At 40.4% G+C, this 18,705-nt stretch overlaps 1 protein-coding gene across 1 annotated transcript in view; it reads left to right on the forward strand.

Moving 5' to 3' along the window:
- Positions 1 to 18,705, forward strand: part of LOC111227876 (F-actin-uncapping protein LRRC16A-like) — a 64,625-nt gene that overhangs the window by 30,063 nt on the left and 15,857 nt on the right. Inside the window, exons 14-33 of the mRNA XM_022753604.1 lie at positions 92 to 168; positions 1,550 to 1,657; positions 2,098 to 2,167; positions 4,047 to 4,128; positions 4,283 to 4,382; positions 5,541 to 5,595; positions 9,797 to 9,969; positions 10,614 to 10,682; positions 11,977 to 12,070; positions 12,300 to 12,398; positions 13,025 to 13,153; positions 13,298 to 13,429; positions 13,675 to 13,850; positions 13,963 to 14,050; positions 14,532 to 14,672; positions 16,638 to 16,704; positions 16,948 to 17,174; positions 17,453 to 17,562; positions 17,770 to 18,027; positions 18,141 to 18,351. Coding sequence (XP_022609325.1) covers positions 92 to 168; positions 1,550 to 1,657; positions 2,098 to 2,167; positions 4,047 to 4,128; positions 4,283 to 4,382; positions 5,541 to 5,595; positions 9,797 to 9,969; positions 10,614 to 10,682; positions 11,977 to 12,070; positions 12,300 to 12,398; positions 13,025 to 13,153; positions 13,298 to 13,429; positions 13,675 to 13,850; positions 13,963 to 14,050; positions 14,532 to 14,672; positions 16,638 to 16,704; positions 16,948 to 17,174; positions 17,453 to 17,562; positions 17,770 to 18,027; positions 18,141 to 18,351 — 2,466 coding nt within the window. The remainder of the gene's footprint in view (positions 1 to 91; positions 169 to 1,549; positions 1,658 to 2,097; positions 2,168 to 4,046; positions 4,129 to 4,282; positions 4,383 to 5,540; positions 5,596 to 9,796; positions 9,970 to 10,613; positions 10,683 to 11,976; positions 12,071 to 12,299; positions 12,399 to 13,024; positions 13,154 to 13,297; positions 13,430 to 13,674; positions 13,851 to 13,962; positions 14,051 to 14,531; positions 14,673 to 16,637; positions 16,705 to 16,947; positions 17,175 to 17,452; positions 17,563 to 17,769; positions 18,028 to 18,140; positions 18,352 to 18,705) is intronic.

Raw genomic sequence — 18,705 nt, forward strand, 5'->3', positions numbered from 1 at the left:
TAAAATGTAATTGAAAGTAACAAATCAAACAATACTTGAGACAGTTTATCCAGTTCAGATGTTACAGTGACACATTGCGTGTGTATTCCAGGTTTGCTCTGCTCTGCTGCGAGGTTCGGTCCAACACCTCTCTGTTCTCAACGTGTCAAAGAGCGTCTTCCCTCACAGGTGAGAACTACCACCAGGTACCTGATGATGAAGAGGAAAATTCTTTTGTTGTTGTTTAGTTTCATTCCTCCAAGGTTTATTGATCAAGTGTACATTTTGAATGACTTTTGCATGCTTCAACTGAAAGCAGACAGTTGCACAATAGGAGATTAACGATAAAAAAGTCTGATATAATAAAAACAAACTGTGTAATATAAGTAATAAACAAGGCAACTACAGTAGGAATTCACTTAAAGAATTGGTCAAACAGGTACAAAAGCACAGCTGTGGTTATGATAGCGTTAAAGAAGAGATTTTAAAAATGAGTCACCTCGGTGAAATTAGAGAAGCCCAACTGAACTGTCTTCTCATTCCTAAACAGTTCAATTCTTAATTTTTAGCAAGAAAAAGATCTCTTTGTTTTAATATGAAATTTATACAAAGCCATCCATCATGTGAGTGATGGGAGATTGGCTTTTGTCCATAACCCATCAACCAGAGTTTCTTGCTGTGTTTACAGTAAGTTGCTTATACAGCATCTATCGAGGGCTAGTCAAGCTTAATGTAGGACTTTGCCCTAAAATTCAGATTTGACCAGACATGACCATGAGCTCTAACCATGTAGTCTGTATGTTGGTGTGTGACACCTGCTGGTGACAACATGCTATTACAGACAAGATAAAATACAGGATCAGGGTGACAAGTGTGTGCGTATGTGTGTGTGTGCATGTGCGTTTGTTGAGTTTGTAGATGTGCAAGATTCAAGACTGTTTAAATTTCAGTGCGTGTGTGTGTGTGTGTGTGTGTGTGTGTGTGTGTGTGTGTGTGTGTGTGTGTGTGTGTGTGTGTGTGTGTGTGTAACAGATGGGTGATGGGTGGAGTTATCGTCCCATTATTATCTCTCTTTCCAGTGTGTCTCTAGGGAGTTGAGGACTTCATCAGGGGAAGAGGGGGGCAGAAGATAGGGATGGGTGGGGGGTGGGGGCAGAGAAAAAGTGAGAGAGTAGGGGGAGAGGAGGAGAGGATGTGAGTGTAGCAGCAGTGGAGGGAAGAAAAAGAATTGAGAGTGGAGAATGTGAGTGCACATACTGGCAGAGGTGGGAGAGGGTTATTGTACATCTGGGACCTAAACTGATTCTGCCTTTTTGAAAATCCCCTCTGTTCCCTTTTTGTGCAGTTAAAACGATTTCTTGAAGAGTAGATAAAACCTAAAATGGGTCACAGGCTTTTAGGCCATGGCAAGTGTAATAAAAGCTTAATGTTTGCCTGAATCTCAGGTCAGCTTAAGAAACTTCATCATTGAGGCTTGTATGGTATTAGATCAAAAAAAGCCTTAAAAATTGCTTGTAAAGTTGATAATCGGTGTATCCGTCTAATATCATTTTATTTCCTCCTCTTTCAGTAGGAAAGGCAAAGAGGTGCCGCCATCATTCAAGCACTTCTTCAGCAGTGCCATGTCTCTCAGCTCCATCAACGTGTCAGGAACCAAGCTGCCACCAGAGGCCCTCAAGTGAGACAACAATTCATTCACATTTAATGTGTCTGTGAGGAGAAGCTTCTTGTGTCCCACATTCTCTGTGATCGTACACTTTGTTCTTGTTCCTCCTCTTATTTTACTACCTATGTCATCATTTAAAGCTTTTAAAGGTACAGAAAAAATAAACTTGCCTTGTCCACCTTTATCACAGCGAGCAGCTGCTACAGCTCTGACTAACTGGGACACTGAACCTTTTTTTTCTTACTTAAAGTAAAATTACTATTGTTTTGAGAACAAATAGTCACAAATTTGACAAAACAGAACAAAATATAACTCATCCATAGAAACGTGGATGTACACATGCATTACACATGTACTCTACTAACATTTAGTGTCATGATAAAAAACTGAATTACATTGCTGAATGCCTTTCACTTTTTTCATTTTAACTGCCTGTAATAATACTGTTTTAGGGCACTCCTGCTTGGTCTGGCCAGTAACCCCAATCTGAAGGACGTATCTCTAGACCTCAGCTGCTGCGAGGTGAGATCCGCAGAGATACACTGCACATCATTTTCCATCATAAATCATCTGATTAAAAGTCAAGATATTGTTTTACAATGTGTCCATTTGTGCCTGGCTCATGATGGATCATTCCCTTGTGGCTTCTCAGTGGATTTTTACTCATTGGGCAGGGTTCATTCGTTCATATTGAGGAGTTGGGGGACGGGGGGGGGGGTCTCCGTGCATACTCAAAATCCAGATCAAAGCCTTTCTAGTTTTGCAATGCAGCTTGTCAATGTGTGCAAGGCAAGCAGGAATCTGAGAACTTTTCCAAACCATGTTCAAAATGAATATGAAATGATGTGAATGATATGAACACGCTTCTAAAATCAAATTTTAATGTGACGAGTTAAATCCCCTGACCTTCATTAGAGATGACTTAAGTGTAAAGTGCAGAGGAGCTTAGAACTACGGATCCCGCAGCTGCATTTAGATTCAATGCACAGTGATGCTGATGATAATGCAGGCAAACCTGTTCAGTATTTAGGCAACACTTAACAGTTTAAGCACAATGCTGCCAAATACAGTGAAAGCTATGTGGAGCAAGTCAAAAGACTGCATCCAGTGGATTTTAGGGTGACACTGGTTTTGTTTGATTCCTGTTTCTAGTATTAGTAGCGTTGGCGTAAGTGCTCTTCTCAGATAAAGTTTTAAGTGTGGTTTTTTTTTTTATAGTTTGGAGGCAATATTCATTCAATGCAAGCTTTTTAGGATCCACTCCAAAACCCTCTGACAGGCCAGTGACACTGTTAAGAGGCTGTATAATGGAATACTTGGCAGAGATGAACACAGAGAGGGAAGGGCAAAGTTGGGGGGGGTCAGGGTGGGGTGGGGTGGGGGGATGTTCAGTTTCTCTCTCTAATTGTTTCATCATAACTCTCTCACACGCACAGACACACACCAGCTCGTCGCCCTGCATCCCTGCTCAAACAGATAAAGACAGCTTGCTGCAGATTCAATGGGATTGCTAAAGATAACACATGAATACAAATTACACAGGAAATCCAATTCCAGATTCCCATAGAAATCTTCGCAAACTGAAGCTGCAGGTGGGGGGGGTTGATGCGTTCTGTCCTTTTTCGAAGCCTTAATGAACCGTTTGGTGGAGACAGCCCAGAACTGTGCTTTGAGTGGGTTGACAGCGTGCAAAATAAGGACTCCCTGTTGAGTGTGTTTGTGTAATTGCGTGCGCCTTTGATGTGTGTGTGTGTGTGAGAATAGAAGAGTGATCATTAAGCATCTGTGAGTTTTGTTGTTGGTAATTGTTGGCTTGGTCTGACATGCTGTTCTTTCCCCCTAATGCCTCTGTAAGCTTGGCCATTGTGTAAGTACTAATGTACTGACTCTTAATAATTAACATTTCATTCTTCCTTATTTTTATTTGCACGTCTGTTTTGGCAGATACTTTTTTTCCCCGCTGATCCTGTTCTTCTCTGGGTCCATTTTTACACAGTATTTCACTAGGAAGGAAATGATTAAATTTACAAGTAACAGTTGCAGCTGCAGTTGTTCTGGATGATCTGTGTTGTTATTTGCCATTATCATGTTAATCATCTAATACCACAAGTTTCTCTTCATACTGTAAAACTGCCCGACACGTTTCCATCTTTAGTTGGATGTTTCACCTAAAGAATCTTGTGCATACAGGTTCATAGATCCTTGAATGTCGTTTTGTTGAATATGCACAGTGGAGGCTTGACCTCTTCTGTGCATCAACTTTGCAGTCAGTGTTGGAGTTTGTCTTGTTCCAACAATAGTGCAGCAAGCAGTTGAAGAATTGCAGTTTTACAGGGGTTACTTACAGTGAGATAGACTGTTCTACATTGTGTCTGATGTACCTTACCCCCCGTCTTTACAGCTGCGGTCAGGAGGTTCTCAGATCCTTGAAGGTTGTATTGCTGAGATCCCAAACATCTCCAGCCTAGACATCTCTGACAATGGTGAGATGGCAGCTTCCATGCATATTGTACCATGTATTTAATGAGCTTTTCAAACCTAATTAACTCTAAAAGCTGTGGAAACCCAGCTACCAAAAATCAGCAGAGATCAGTCAACCTTATTTTCATAATTTCTAACCTGTTTCTGTACCCGCAGGCCTGGACTCAGACCTGTCCACTCTGCTGGTGTGGTTGGCCAAGAACCGCTCCATCAGACACCTCTCTCTGGGCAAGAACTTCAACAACATAAAGTCAAAGTAAGAATACAGGGCAGGAGGAGAGGGTGCACACTAGGGGTGGGCGATATGGCAAAAATATCATATCACGATTTTTTAAAAATAAAATCACGATTTCGATTTTATCACGATCTTAAATTGGAAAAAGAAAAACAGACAATTTAGACCAACGAACCTTTCTTAACAGATTTTATTTCAAATAGTCGCAGTTTTGCCTGCATGTGCAGATAACGTAAAGTTTAAGGAAAACAACAACATCCTAATAAAGTGCACTCTTGCAAAAGTAGTAACAGAAAGTAAAATATCAATCAAAGACATTACTGACATTCATTTAAACAGGATTTATTTATCAAAACACTAAATAGCTTATTGAAACGCAAAAATACAAACTAAAGTGACTGTGGTTATCTCTTTTAGTGCAACAGTTGCTAGTGCTAGTGCTTTAGTGCTTCCTCTTCAGGTGATTAAACAGGTTCGTCGTGTTACCACCCGACGTGCAAATGGTTTCTGTGCAAACTTTGCAAATTACATTTGCTTGCGCTTGATCAGTTGCGGAAAATCCAAACCAATTCCATATAATGGAGGTGGAATTTTTTTTAGCGACCAACTCCGTTTGGCTTTCAGCCATCGCTCTCCATGTGCTACCGCTACACACACAAACAAGGAGGCGGGTAGGAAAGCGCGTCACTGCCCGTAATTCGCTATGATTGGTCAGTCAGGTTGACGACGTCAATATGTCTGGTGCGTCGGTGCATCAGCATAGAACTGCAATTTATAGAATGTGCCCTAGACGATCCCACGATCTCTGCAGTTTGAAAGATCGTCTTCACGTTGTAATCCTTCACGATCTAATATCGTCATATCGCCCACCCCTAGTGCACACACAGTGGACACGTACAGTATGTGGCTATGAGAGACACCTTAGTGGTTAGTCCTGGGATTGGTTTGGTTGTGGCTTAGAACGATTTGGCTTGGTCTGTTGTGGATGACAAAAGACCATTTCATTACATGCCCATCACTGGGCCAAAAAACCAGCTAACATCAAACAATAAAATTCAGTAGATTTTTGTAGACTTGAGCATTTTTCAAAAGATTGTTCTCTCTGTGAGTATCATTTTCATCACGTGCATTCAGTTCATTCTTCAGTTTCTCATCCTGTCTTTGCTCTACGTTACTTAGAAACCTCGCTCCGGTGCTGGACAGTCTGGTTCACATGATTCAAGAGGAGGAGTCGGTGAGTTTTTAATTTCCTTCTACTGTATGTTTTGCTTTGTCAGGAGCTCTAGCCTATTGGTAACAGAGTGCGTCCTCCAAACAGATGCCTCAGGTCCAAATCCTGTATCAGCAAGCATCTAACCGGCTGAAGCAAATTACCGAATCTCCACCAGCTGCTCTACAGCTGACCTCCGACCTCTCCAGTGGAGGGTGGTGCGAATAGAATTTACTTGCATTGATCAAATTGATGGAAAACCATGTGCTACACACAACACTTGGGTGTAACTTTTTGTTAAATCTAATCTATGTCATTTAATTAGTTTTAAAGTGGTAGTAAAAGTGAGTTGTGGGTGGGTTATTGCACTACAAAGGGAAACCACCAAAGTATAGTACGCCAGAACTCATGGGATTATGACCCAAGTATTTAAACTAAGTACCATAACTTTTTATTATGCTCATGAAAACCATCTCTGCTCGATCCAGGGTGTCGATCAATATCTAATGGGGTATTATATAGACATTAAAAGATGCTGGGTAAGTGGTCATTTTCTTCCATAGTTTTTTCAGAAAAACCTGAAGTCAAAACAAAGCAATCTCCAGCTTTAAGCCATCTCCCCTCCTTCCCGTCCCTCAATCCATCTCGCTCCTTTTATCTCTCTCTCCATCATGGGAGGTGTAACAAATTTTGCCCCAGTGCCTGCCTCTCTTTGTCTCCCACAGTGCTGGATGTGCTAGATTGATGGTCCTATTGAGCTGCTCTGTGCTGGATTGGTCTCTTGGTGCTTGTAGTCTGTTTGTGTGTGCGTGTGTGCGTGTGTGTGTGTGTGTTATTATGTGCATAAGAAGATGGAGCATGTGTATGAGCTGGTTATCTGGCTGTGCAGGTGGACGCTGGAATACAAAGAAAGAAGGAAAGGAGGGAGAAACTTGATGGATGGTGAAGAAGAGAGAAAGAGGTTAAAAGGGGTGGGTCAAAGGATGTATAAATGGCAGATAGGGAGGAAATGAAAATGAAGGTGGAAGGAATTGAAGTTTTTTTGTAATATGCACAGGACAGCTGATCTCAGAAGGGTTTTTTTCTGAAGAAGTTCAGAGTGCAGAGGTTTGTTTAGAGCAGGGGCCTGGGAGTAATATCTCTAAGGTGCACAGTGTGTTAAATGAAGGCCTGTAGCGAGACTATAAGTTTCAAATTTTATTCAGCAGTACACCCTGACCTTTTTTCGCCGTGTGTGTCCCGGAAAACATGCATAAACACACATACAGAGTGTGAGACACACACACACAGCTCCAGGCAGCACATTTACCCTGTTGTGTTTCTGTGTCCTGGCGTGAGTCCAGACAGTTAGACCTGGGATAGCTCTTAACTGCCAGAATATAAACAGATAAACAAACTCTATTCTGTGTTTTATCAGTGAGAAGGTGTCTGCTTCACTAATTCACCAGGATCAGTCTTCATAAATTAATGAAGATCTTAATGAGAATTCACAGAGCGCCTTAAAAGAATAAAACCCCTGGTGGAATAGAGTTATCAAAGAGTAATTAACAATGCTGTTGCAGAGTAAAAACCTAAATGAGAACCACATTCGTCTACTTGCAGAAAAGGCTGTGATAAACAAATAACACGGTGCATATGTATTCCATATACAAACTTTATACAAAGCCCAAGAGAAAACATACTTGATAGTAATTATCAGCCCATGCTTGTGAATGTTAGCAGCTAGAGAAGAAGATGCAGAAGAGGAGAAGAGTATCTGAAGGAAAAATCAACAATAGAAACAGCCCCACTTTCTCCTGCGAGACAGTGATAATAACAATTCTTAAGTGTTTGATATAGAATAATCAGTAGTAGCATACCATCTTCCCTTTTGCAGAGCCAGTGCAGACTGTAGTGGAGAGATAGGATATTCTATTGCTGAACACACACTGCAGTACACACGAGTTTCATCACAATATTAAACACAATTCATCATTTTACGGACAGACATTAAATGGGTTAATTTGTCTGTGGTAAAAGGTCACTTTTATTTGCATGTCTTGGGTTACAGTTTCTCATTTTCTTGATTTGATTAAATTAGATGTGCATGCATATCCAGGGTAATAATTTCATGATTTCTAGTGATTGACAGGGGCTGAAAATGTTGTAGCGTCAGCCATAGCAATTATTTTTACTCTACGACAGATCTTACTATCATAGACTTCTCTTCTTCTGCATTTACTGTGACAACCAGATGTACGTTGTGCACTGCTTTTTAAGTTTTTATTCTTGTTTAGCTGTTGACAGTGAGGGAACCCAGTGATAAGGATCTCATTTCTTCTTTACAGCACTGGAGGAAGAATTAGCTACCGTAGCTACTGGTGCATAAACTTGTACCTATTTGAATTTGCATGTTTAATGTCTGCCGTGTGCCCGACATGAACACATGCAGGCAGTAAATAATTCTCTCCGCATCCTCAGACAAGACATAAAAAAAGTAATTTTCTGCCCATATAACCATGTTGATGCTGTTTCTCCACACACTCATCACCACACACATAGACAGATGCCCACAGTAGTCGACCTCTATAAAACCATCTGAGCTCACAGAGCTTACTATGAGGGTTTCCTGCATTGCTGTGTGCTTTTTCATCTGCAGAATATGACGTCCTCTGTGTCTCCCATCCAGAATCGTATTTATCCACTAGATACATGTCCTTAACATTAAGTGATGTCATGTTGTTGTTTTTTTTGTTGTTGTTTTTTTTTTTTTTTTTTTTTTTTTTTTTACAGTTTTATAAAAGCAATATGTCGTTATACAGCGAATTAAGCCACTCAACACTATATGAAACAACTAAACCACAGCCAGCTATGGCATTCAAATGCAGTTTATATGTTACTGCCCAATAATAATAATAGTCAAATAGTATGATATACGATCATGTAACTCAGAGACAGAGCTCATTTTGCATGCAAAATAAGTACTAGTACTTTTAGAAATATAAGTACATTTTTCCATTAATGTTTATGTCTTTTTACTTAAGATTCTGAATGCATTATTTTTAAATTGTGGTATTTAACTAAAGTATAAGATCTTAATCCTCCACCTTTGCAATGAAACAGTACTGTAGAGCACATAGAAAGTAAAAGGGACATTGGTTTTTCCTTTTTGTTAAGCCAATGTACCTGTATCATTGCTCTAATGTCGAAAAAAGAAAAAAAGCAAGTGACTCAGCAGACGGTGAAATGACCGGCCTGTACAAAGCAGATCATCACAGCAGTCTCCAGCTGTGTAAAGGGCATTCATCACAGAGCAGCTCAAACCTGGTGAACAGACGGACGCTGTTGGGGATTTGTAAACCCTCGTGTCACTCTCACATCACAAAGACATATCCACCTGGTCCAGTGATGAATGTTTCATTTTGCCCCGTGGAGCTTTGAATGATAATGTCACTGACATTTTAGACTCTCTTGCAAGTCCACATGACCCTTTGATAAATGTTTAATTGGGGTTTGCCCTCTTGAATCACAAGCCCCCGCAGGAACATAGAGTTTAAATGCAGTATAATTGCGGTATATAGATATGGAACCTCTAGATTTATAGTTCTGGTAATGACAATAGTCTAAAATTGTAGACAGGGAATGAATCCTTAGGGCTTCTGAATATGAAGAAAATATTCTTTTTATAGTTTAAGCTAATTTTAAAAAGCTTCACAGACTTTTGTAATGTCGTGAAAGTTGCTGTGAACTCTGATAGTAATGCCCGACTGCATGCTCACACTTTCTCTAGAGAAGTGCCAAATATCACAGGGTGAGTGTAGGACACAGAGTCAGCATTAAGCCAAATAAAGAAGAAAACAAGGCATCCACTTACAGGGAATAAATTCAAGGACACTATTACAGGAAAACAAGCTGGCACTGCTTGAAGGAATATTAATGCTCTCAATGACAAAATACAACAACAGCTTTTGTTAAAGTTGGCAGTGATATAAAACAAGAGCCCAGAAAGCTCCTTTCTGAATGCTCACTGGTGAAGCTAAAGCCGAGTAAACACACACAACTGGAGGGATGCTCATCAATTCTGCCACTATTGAAAAGCCTGCAGGTGGCAGATAAACCCTGAGACTGCCCTGCTGTCCTGTAACACTGTCAGTCACACACCAGATATAACACGCAGTGTGATTATAATTTGCCTTTTGTTCTCATCATACAAACCCTCAACACTTGATTCTCCTGCCCTCCACAGCCCCTCACCTCCTTGTCTCTAGCGGACTCCAAACTAAAGAGCGATCTGACCATTGTTCTCAACGCCCTCGGCAGCAACTCCTCGCTCACCAGACTCGACATCAGCGGGAACGCCATGGGCGACATGGGAGCCAAGATGCTGGCCAAGGCGCTGCAGATCAACTCCAAACTCAGGTGAGTGTACAGTATGTTCAGCGGTCACGGGGTATATCACATGGCTGTCGATTATGGTCAATAAAGGTCAGTAAAACAATTAAAATGAGATTAAATGAAATAACTTTAAAACTTTCCTCTCTCTTAGCATTTCTAAGCAGTATACAGACAATAAATGGTAATTGTAGATATTAGCACATTTTTTAAGCGTTTATTCATGTATAGCATTGGTCAAAAGTAATGACTTCTTCTATGAAATTGTCATTCATTGTCTCTTTATACACCAGCCTGTTAAAGTTGGCAAAAACATACATAAATGCTCATGTCTACTTGCAGTATCCAGAGTGTGTTACACACCAATTATCAAAAAAAAAAAAAAGATAAATAGAGAATTAAAGTAAAGTGTTACCAATAAAATGATATAAACTACAAATTTAATAAAAGGCATGAAATACAGTTTTATATATATTATACAAGTTCCATTATATTGTGTGGTCACAGAATGTAGTGTGAGAATAATGGTACTGCTATTGTGCTGCTATGTGCATTGAAACCCACACACGTCTTTTTTGAGGAATAATTTTGTCGATCACTGTGAAGAAGAACATTGGATTTTTTTTGCTTCTGTCACATTGTGTGTGGGTTTTTTGTTTTTTATTGTACAGGACTGTGATCTGGGATAAAAACAACACCAGCCCTCAGGGTCTTCAAGATGTAGCAGCCGCTCTGGAGAAGTAAGCAGCACTGCCTGTATTTATGTGTTCGTGAGTCCATGCATGCATGTATTTCTACTGTGGATGAAATTTAATAATCCTGCAATATCGTCATCCTAACAGCATACATGCACTGCAGTGGCTCTGGTGTATTACACGCTGAAGGGATGAATGTGTGGTTAGCTCAGATGTCATTTTGCCTTGTGCTGGGAAGGAGGAAACCTCAAGGTGTGTTTAGACAGGAAGACAGGATGAGAGGCAGGAAGGCAGAGAGGGGAGAGAGCGACAAACACAGGGAATACTACAACAAAGAGGGAACAGCGCGGGGAAAGATGCTGAGGAAGGGAAAGGAAGAGAAAGCACAGCAGATTAATGGAGAGAAAAAGTGCGAGTCAAGAGTGAATAAATCAGATGTTTGTCTACTGCCTCTTCTGTCTGTGGATCTGAATGTGGAATATATTGTGTGTGAAATGACGTGTGTCTAACTAAATTTGCTTCTGGGACACATCTGTACATCAGCCTCTCTCATCTCCTGTCTCTGTTTATCATATTCTCCCAGCAGCACATCTCCCCATTTCCCCTCTGAGTCTTTGTATTGTATTATTGAAATAACCATTTTCTTTTTCTTGCTCCTGATCTCCACTCTGTTTAGCAGTGCAATTGTGTGTCTGTGTCTGTGTGTGTCTGTGTGTGCAGTTTTGTTACCTTCAGTAAATCTACTCCTGTCTCCTGTTTTCGTGTTTCCTAGAAAATCTTTTGTTAAGATATTCAATACTGCAAAACGTTGCTTTTTTCATTTCTCTGTTTTTTATTTCTCCTTTCATTCCTTCCTTTCATTCCCGCTCCTCTATCATGATATGAATATTAATACTGTGTGGTGACCTCTATTTCAAGACCCGTAACCTCTCTAATGGTGCCAGTTCATTGCTCTGTAATAGACCAGTATGATAGCAGCTGAGGGGTCGGGCCACACTTAATGCTATCTCTGCCTTGTTACCCCACACACACACACACACACACACACACACACACACACACACACATACACACACACACACACCCACACCCCCGCCCCGAGTTACTGATTGATTGATTGATATATAATGAATGAGATATGTAGATGCTGTTTGAGTCACCATTTGTTTAATTTTGTACTAATGAAAAATTAGAAACTCTGAATTGTTTGATTCTACCATGTGTGTTCAAATGCATCACTTCCCTCTGTCTGTGCATCACTAAACCTGTGTGTCTCTTTCCCTTCCTCAATAATGTGAACTAACTGTGGAATAATGTCCTCCGGCTGCGTGTCTGTTAGAAACTTCACCATTCGTTTCATGCCCATCCCCATCATCGATGCCTCACAGGCTCTGAAGGCCAGCCCCGAGAAAACAGAGGACGCCTTGCTAAAGGTATATAGAGAAATCCCACTGATTCCTCCATCACCTCTGTCTGATACGTTACTGTTTTCATAGTGTTTAAAACATACTCTATATAAACGCAGAAAAACAGTGGCTACAACTTTCAATCAAATTGGATAAATTTACTTTGCACCATTTCAATTATTATCACTTTGGTTTATTGTCTTGACAGTGTTTATGTCTGTGTGTGTGTGTGTGTATGTGTGTGTCTGTTTCCTAGATTGAGAATTACCTCTACAGGAACCATGAGACCAGAAAATACCTACAGGAACAGGCCTATCGGCTACAGCAGGGCATCGTGACCACAACCACACAACAGGTGTGTACACAAACTGAGACAACGCACACATATTTATTACTGACTCCATGTGCACTGGAATCTGTATATTTTTGACCAAACTGAAGACGTACTTGTATAATGTACATTCAGCTCTGCCAAATACAGTAAATAGGACAGTTGATATCTAAATTCTAAATGGCACTTTAACTTTCTTTGTAAAGGTCAGAACTGGGAAAGAGGTTTCACAGCTGGAAACATTTTTGTTCTCTGTCTTTTTGCCCAGTATGTTTTTTGTTTTTTGAGAGAGAACTTTTACATTTTTACTTGTGCTCTCATTTTCCACCTTGGTAATATCTGTTCAATTACTTTTTTAATCTGTGCAGACAAAACTAAACCAAAAGATATCTCACCTCTATGTTATCATGTAGCAAATGCTCTTAATCAGTTTTCCTCCACAGTGTCATAGTGATAACAGTGAATGGCTAGAGAATTGAAAACTACTAGTTGCTGTTAAATGTCAAATTAGTATTGAACTAATATAACATTGAACCCTTGCGTAACTGTGTCACCAATGATACTAAACTGAGTCAGGAAACCCAGTGAAGCCACTGGGTCTGTGATATATCACACACAAACTTTCCTGTCTTGTTGTTTTTGTCTTCCAGATGATTGACAGGATTTGTGTGAAGGTGCAGGACCACCTGAACTCTCTGAGGAACTCAGAGACAGACACCATCTTGGAGGACGTGAGGTCAGCAGAGAACCTCATCAAAGATGCCAGAAACTCAAAAACGGTGAGGAGACACAGGTTTTTCCACGAGTCTTAGAGGTGTATGTGAACTCACACTTTTCATCAACAAGCTCATTTGACTATGAAGCATTTTGTTTTTCTCCTTAGTCTAATATTATCTCCATGTCCTCTTCTGTCTAACCCCCAGCTGCTCCCTAACCTCTACCACCTTGGATCAGCATCCAGAGAGGAGGTGAACAGCTCCTCAGTGGGACCCATCCAGGAGAAACTGGAGTCTATGGCTGGGGAGGTGACAACTGTCATGGACCAACAACTGCAGGTAGGGTTTTGTCATAAGTAATGTTTTATTTTTGTCCCTGAAAGGAAGTAAAGAAGGCGTCAAAGCCCTTACAGCAGATATGCAACAGATATTATCATATATTATATGCATATATGTATTTGTGATTTACATGGTTTGTTTAAGACAGTCAAATCTGGTAAATGGATGCCACCTAGAGACATTGAAAGTTAACCACCACACAATCTAAGAAAAAGACTTTAATTAATTCACTTCACTCTTTCCAGACTCTGTTGGAGTCCATGGTAAACACAGCAGAGTCTTTGTGTCCCCATGTGATGAAGAAAAGTAATCTTCGTCCAGAGCTGATGAAGGCCAGCTCAGCCAAGGTGGTTGTACCCAAGAGCTTTGTCACCAAAACCCTCCTGGAGCAGTCTGGGGTGGATATTATCAACAAGATCAGGTGTGTGTTACATAGCACTGTTATGTTTCAGTCTGTTGTGAACGTCTCTTGTACGTCCTCTCTTCAGTCTTGCTTTGCCCTCTGACCATCACTCACTTTCTCTCTGTGTCAGTGAGGTGAAGCTGAGTCTAGCCTCCTTCCTGTCTGACCGCATTGTTGATGAGATTTTGGAGGCGCTCTCCACTTCACAACACACTCTGGTAAGATTACAATCACCACAGCTCTCAAATGCTTTACTGATTCATTCACAATGGCTCTTTAATTTCAGGCCTAAATTGTCTGTAACATATTTTCTGCCACATTCAGGCTCATATTTTTTGTCAATTCAGAAATTGCAATGACTTTCTTTTCACACATTAAATAATTATGTTATTTATGCATTGAACTAACACACAGGCCAATGCAGCCGTTTTTAAGTGTTGTCACTTTCTTTAGCGGCACTTTTTTTTTCTCCAGTCAGACTCATTGAAATAAAGCATTTTAAGTTTTAAAGCATAAATCTGACCCTGCCTTTCCTCTCTTCTGTTTTTCCATCATTCGTTTTCTCTGTCTCCCTCATTTCCTCCTGGCCTTTACAACTCCCCGCTTCTCATCCAATCTTACCAATCTTTGTCTCTCTGTTCACTTTCTTCCTTCATCACCTCTCCTCCACGGTTCCTGTCTTCGCGCTCATCCTCTCAGGCAGACCATCTGGTACGTCGAGGTCGCCCTTTGGTGCAGCAGGAGTCCGTGGATCTGGACGTCCCCGAGGAGAAGATTCCTAAACGGGCTTCAACTGAAATATTGGAGGCTGAGAGGCTGGAGGATCTGGAGACATGCATGGTAGGTTAGAGTAAGTTTTAAGTGACCATGATTTTTATCTGTGTAGAATCAACACAGGTTGTCTTAATAAGCCAGTAAATGAGTGTGGGTTTGAAGTGTGGTCCTGTTTTATAATTCATAAACTAGTTGTGCTTTGCATGTGCCTGGATTTACATTAAAATACAAAATGTTGATTCTGTCTTGCCACCAAGATTAAAGGCCAAGTTAAAGTTGGTTGCTTTACACAAATACTACCAATTGCACCTGTCTTGATATTTCCCTCTGCTGGGCAAAATAGACAACTCTAAATCTATGAAAAGGATCAAAATCAAAAGGATTGATTTTGATATTCATTTCATGAACTGTCTTGATGTACTGTATACATGCCTAAATCTAACAGGACCAAAGTTTTATGTTTCTAGAAATTCAATTTTATGGATTATGTAATAGAAGAATAAAAATAGGAAATCATTTATGTAGGATTTTTTTTTCTCCCAGACTAAAAAGATTTAAACTAAGGCAGAGTGAAACCTATTTACTTTACCTATTTACACCTTCACCTATCTCTGTTCAAGATTATTAAACCTTTGTGAACATTGTATAGGTCTTGAGATGAAGGATGGTTCTAGTTGGCCATGTAGATACTTTTGTTGGCAGCAGAAAGGGAATACCAGTGTGATCGATCATTCGACAGAAAAGAGTTGTAAATGCAGGCTGCGGTCGACAACAAGCCGCATGTTCGTCTGTGTGTGCGTCTGTCTGTATGTCTGCTCTCTTACTAAATACACCTGCTCTCCCTGCTCATCTTTTATCCCTCTCTCCTGCCTACCTCTGCTTTGTGCTGCAAAAAGGCTACATTTAGTGGTCACAGCTGTCATGGCTCTTTCATTATGCCTTTTTGTCTTCGGCCTTACTGTGTGTTGTCTTTCTTTCTCTCCAATCTTCTTTTCCTCTTTTCTTCCTTCTCTTTCTACCTTTGCTCCATGGAGACTTTGTGCTGCACCAGTGTAAGTAATCTTGGACTGTCCCTCTACACTCTCCTTTCTATCTTGAAGTCTTACTATTCTTTTCCTTTTCTGTGTCTCCTCACTGTGCCTGCCTGCTATTCAGTCCTGTGCTTTGCTGTAGCACAGAGCCTCCTGTATTTTTGGATATTTGATTTCTTCAACTTAAAAAATAGAGTAGAAAACAACAGCTTGAGTACAGTAGGATGCATATAGTTATTTGTCTACCACTTCCTCACACTGTTGAATGCTGATAATAGAAACGTTCTATATTTTTAATGTATTCAGCCGTATTGCACTGCTCCTCTCCGCTCAATGCACCATGTCTGTCATCACCACCCTGTTAATGCACAATATAATATGCAACATGTGTTTGGTGCTACTGTGTAAATATCTACTCATGTATGAAGACAGTGGAATTAGCTGTATGCTCCTTCATAAGCCCAGCAGCTGCCCGGATTCTTTCACTTTATGTTTTAGGGCAAATAATGAGGGAAACATTGAATTAATTCACTAGTGTGCCTTGTTAACCTTGTTTAACATAACAAGTTCCTTTCTAGATAAAGATGTCTGTGCTGTTACTGTACCATTTACTATTATTAAGTGGCCACAACAGTGTCGGTGAACTTTTATTTTGTAATTATTGACCAGCTATCAGTATAGTTTTTCTTTAACCAAAGAATACGGTAGTGAATTCTGGAGAGTTTTATAGAGAAATTACTTGATAACCAGTATAGTTTGTTACGAAAAGACTTTGACTTACATAGATCTGCTTGATTAAATGACGTTTAAACTAACAGTCTGTAACCAACTATGTGTTTACATTTAAACTCCCTAATGGTAATCCAGGGTCAAACAGTTGCAGACGTAGTTGTACTCGTCTATAATGTTTTTGTGATATATATATATGATATATAGTATATAGTAATCAGTTTTTGTTCACAGTTGCCACAAATGTCAATTTATTTGTTTCTGTCTTCAGATGACTCCTAAATCCAAGAGGAAAAGCATCCACAGCAGAATGCTTCGACCAGTGTCTCGTGCCTTTGGTAAGCAGTTTATTTAGTTTTTTTAGTTTATGTTTTATAGGACATTGTGTCATATATGAATCAAGTAGTGTGTAATTTTTCTGCTTCATACTGTGAAAAGCTTACTTGATGGCAAGTTTCAATCATCCTGTATGTGGTCTTTCAAATAATTCCTCAATATTGATGCAACTTAGGCTAGATAAGAGTACATCTAGTGTATTAGTATATCTAATATTCAACATATATCTAATTACAAACCTACAGAGATGGAGTTTGACCTGGACAAGGCCCTGGAGGACGTGCCTATCCATGTGGAGGACACTTCAACTTCATCTCAAACTCCGCCCACTCCATCTCAGGTCCTGCCCAAACTGGAGCAACGTCCGCCAGGAACGATGGTGGAGCTGCCGTCTGAGGAGGAAAAAAAGCTGCAGCACTTCACCAAACTACGACCCCGGAGAAACAAAAAAACACATTCCAGCAAAGTCCCTGTGAGTAAAGCTGTGCGGGAAAACAAACTGAAAACTGACTTCTTTGCAAGATGAAATTAAACCGCAAAGATGAATAGTTCTTCTATGAATTGATCATATGCAGGTAGTTCTTTCAAAATTGATAGCTGCACTAAAGAACTAAAAATCCATATCATGATTTTGTGTGTGAAGTCTAAAACATGAGTAGACCAAGTACCCACTCACGCTTGGAAACAGTAGATCGACTGTTTGTCAGATGGTCCAGACATGGTGTCAGATTCTTCAACCTCCTCTTTCAGCAAATCAACAGTGCTCCATCTCAGGATGGGGAGCAGAACGGCCTCATGGGAAGGGTGGATGAGGGTGTAGATGAGTTCTTCTCTAAAAAAGTCACCAAGATGGATTCCAAGTAAGGACTTTGCTGTATTTGTATTTTCCTCATTAAGGACAGTAGTGTATTTGATTCTTTTCCAGTAGATGTGTATTAACCTGTGCTTGTTTCTAATGTTTGTTGTAATCATCATCATCATCTGTTTCATATACAACAAACATGTTAAATCTTCTTCTGTTTTCTCTTTCTGTTGCTTTGTCTGCCTTTCTGTCATTCTCTTCTCAGACGCTCCCTGAAGAGTTCAGAGTCTCAAGATGGAGAGAAAAAAAAGAGCAAAGGAGGATTCCTCAACCTCATCAAACGATCCTCCAAATCTGACAAATCGGATAAATCTGACAAATCAGATAAGTCAGAGAAAAACCAGGCGACCCCTCTGTCCTCATCCTCAGCCTCTGTAGGTTCAACGACAACTTCCACCATCCCTGAGGAGCCCTCCTCACCTAAGGTGGCAGTGAAGAGCCCAGCACCTGAGTCAAAGTCAAGGTATGGATGAACAAAAGTGAGATAATTTTTCTGTTTTAGAACAATAGAGTATCTGCATGTCTGAATGTACCAGTCTACCCCAGCTTCACCAATAAGTTCTGTCTCCACTGTAGAGATGCCTCCAGCCGCTCACAGCCCACAGACTACAGCAGCAGCTCAGACCGATCAGAAGAGCTGAGGACGCCGGACTCCATAGATGAGCCATGGGAGGGTTCAGACGGCAGGGGCAGTCCACAGGGAGGGAGGCGGTACCCGGGAGTGCAGATGATGGGCAGCGGCCTGCTGGCAGAGATGAAGGCCAAGCAGGAGAGGAGAGCACACAAGGTGAGGCGGTGCGATTTAAACAGTACCAGGGGAGAAGGGAAAGATGGGAGACACGTGGCAAAGGTTGTGCTGACTCCCAGCATTTGAGTAAACAGTGGCAGCAACTAATATTTATTTTTATTATCAATTAATCTGATGATTTTGTCAAACATACCTATCACAACTTTACAGTCTTAAAATGTCTTGTTTGGTCCGACAAAAAGTCCAAATGCCAAAAAGAGAATATTTGGCATTGTTTCGCTATTTTTGATGAAATATGACTTAAACAATTAAATGATCAAAATGTTTGCTGATTATATGTCAATGTCAATCAACTAATCAATGAATTAGCTTCTTGTTTCATTTGCATTTTTT

This window comes from Seriola dumerili, unplaced genomic scaffold, assembly GCF_002260705.1.
Source record: "Seriola dumerili isolate Sdu_G_001 unplaced genomic scaffold, Sdu_1.0 BDQW01000191.1, whole genome shotgun sequence".
Taxonomy (NCBI): domain Eukaryota; kingdom Metazoa; phylum Chordata; class Actinopteri; order Carangiformes; family Carangidae; genus Seriola; species Seriola dumerili.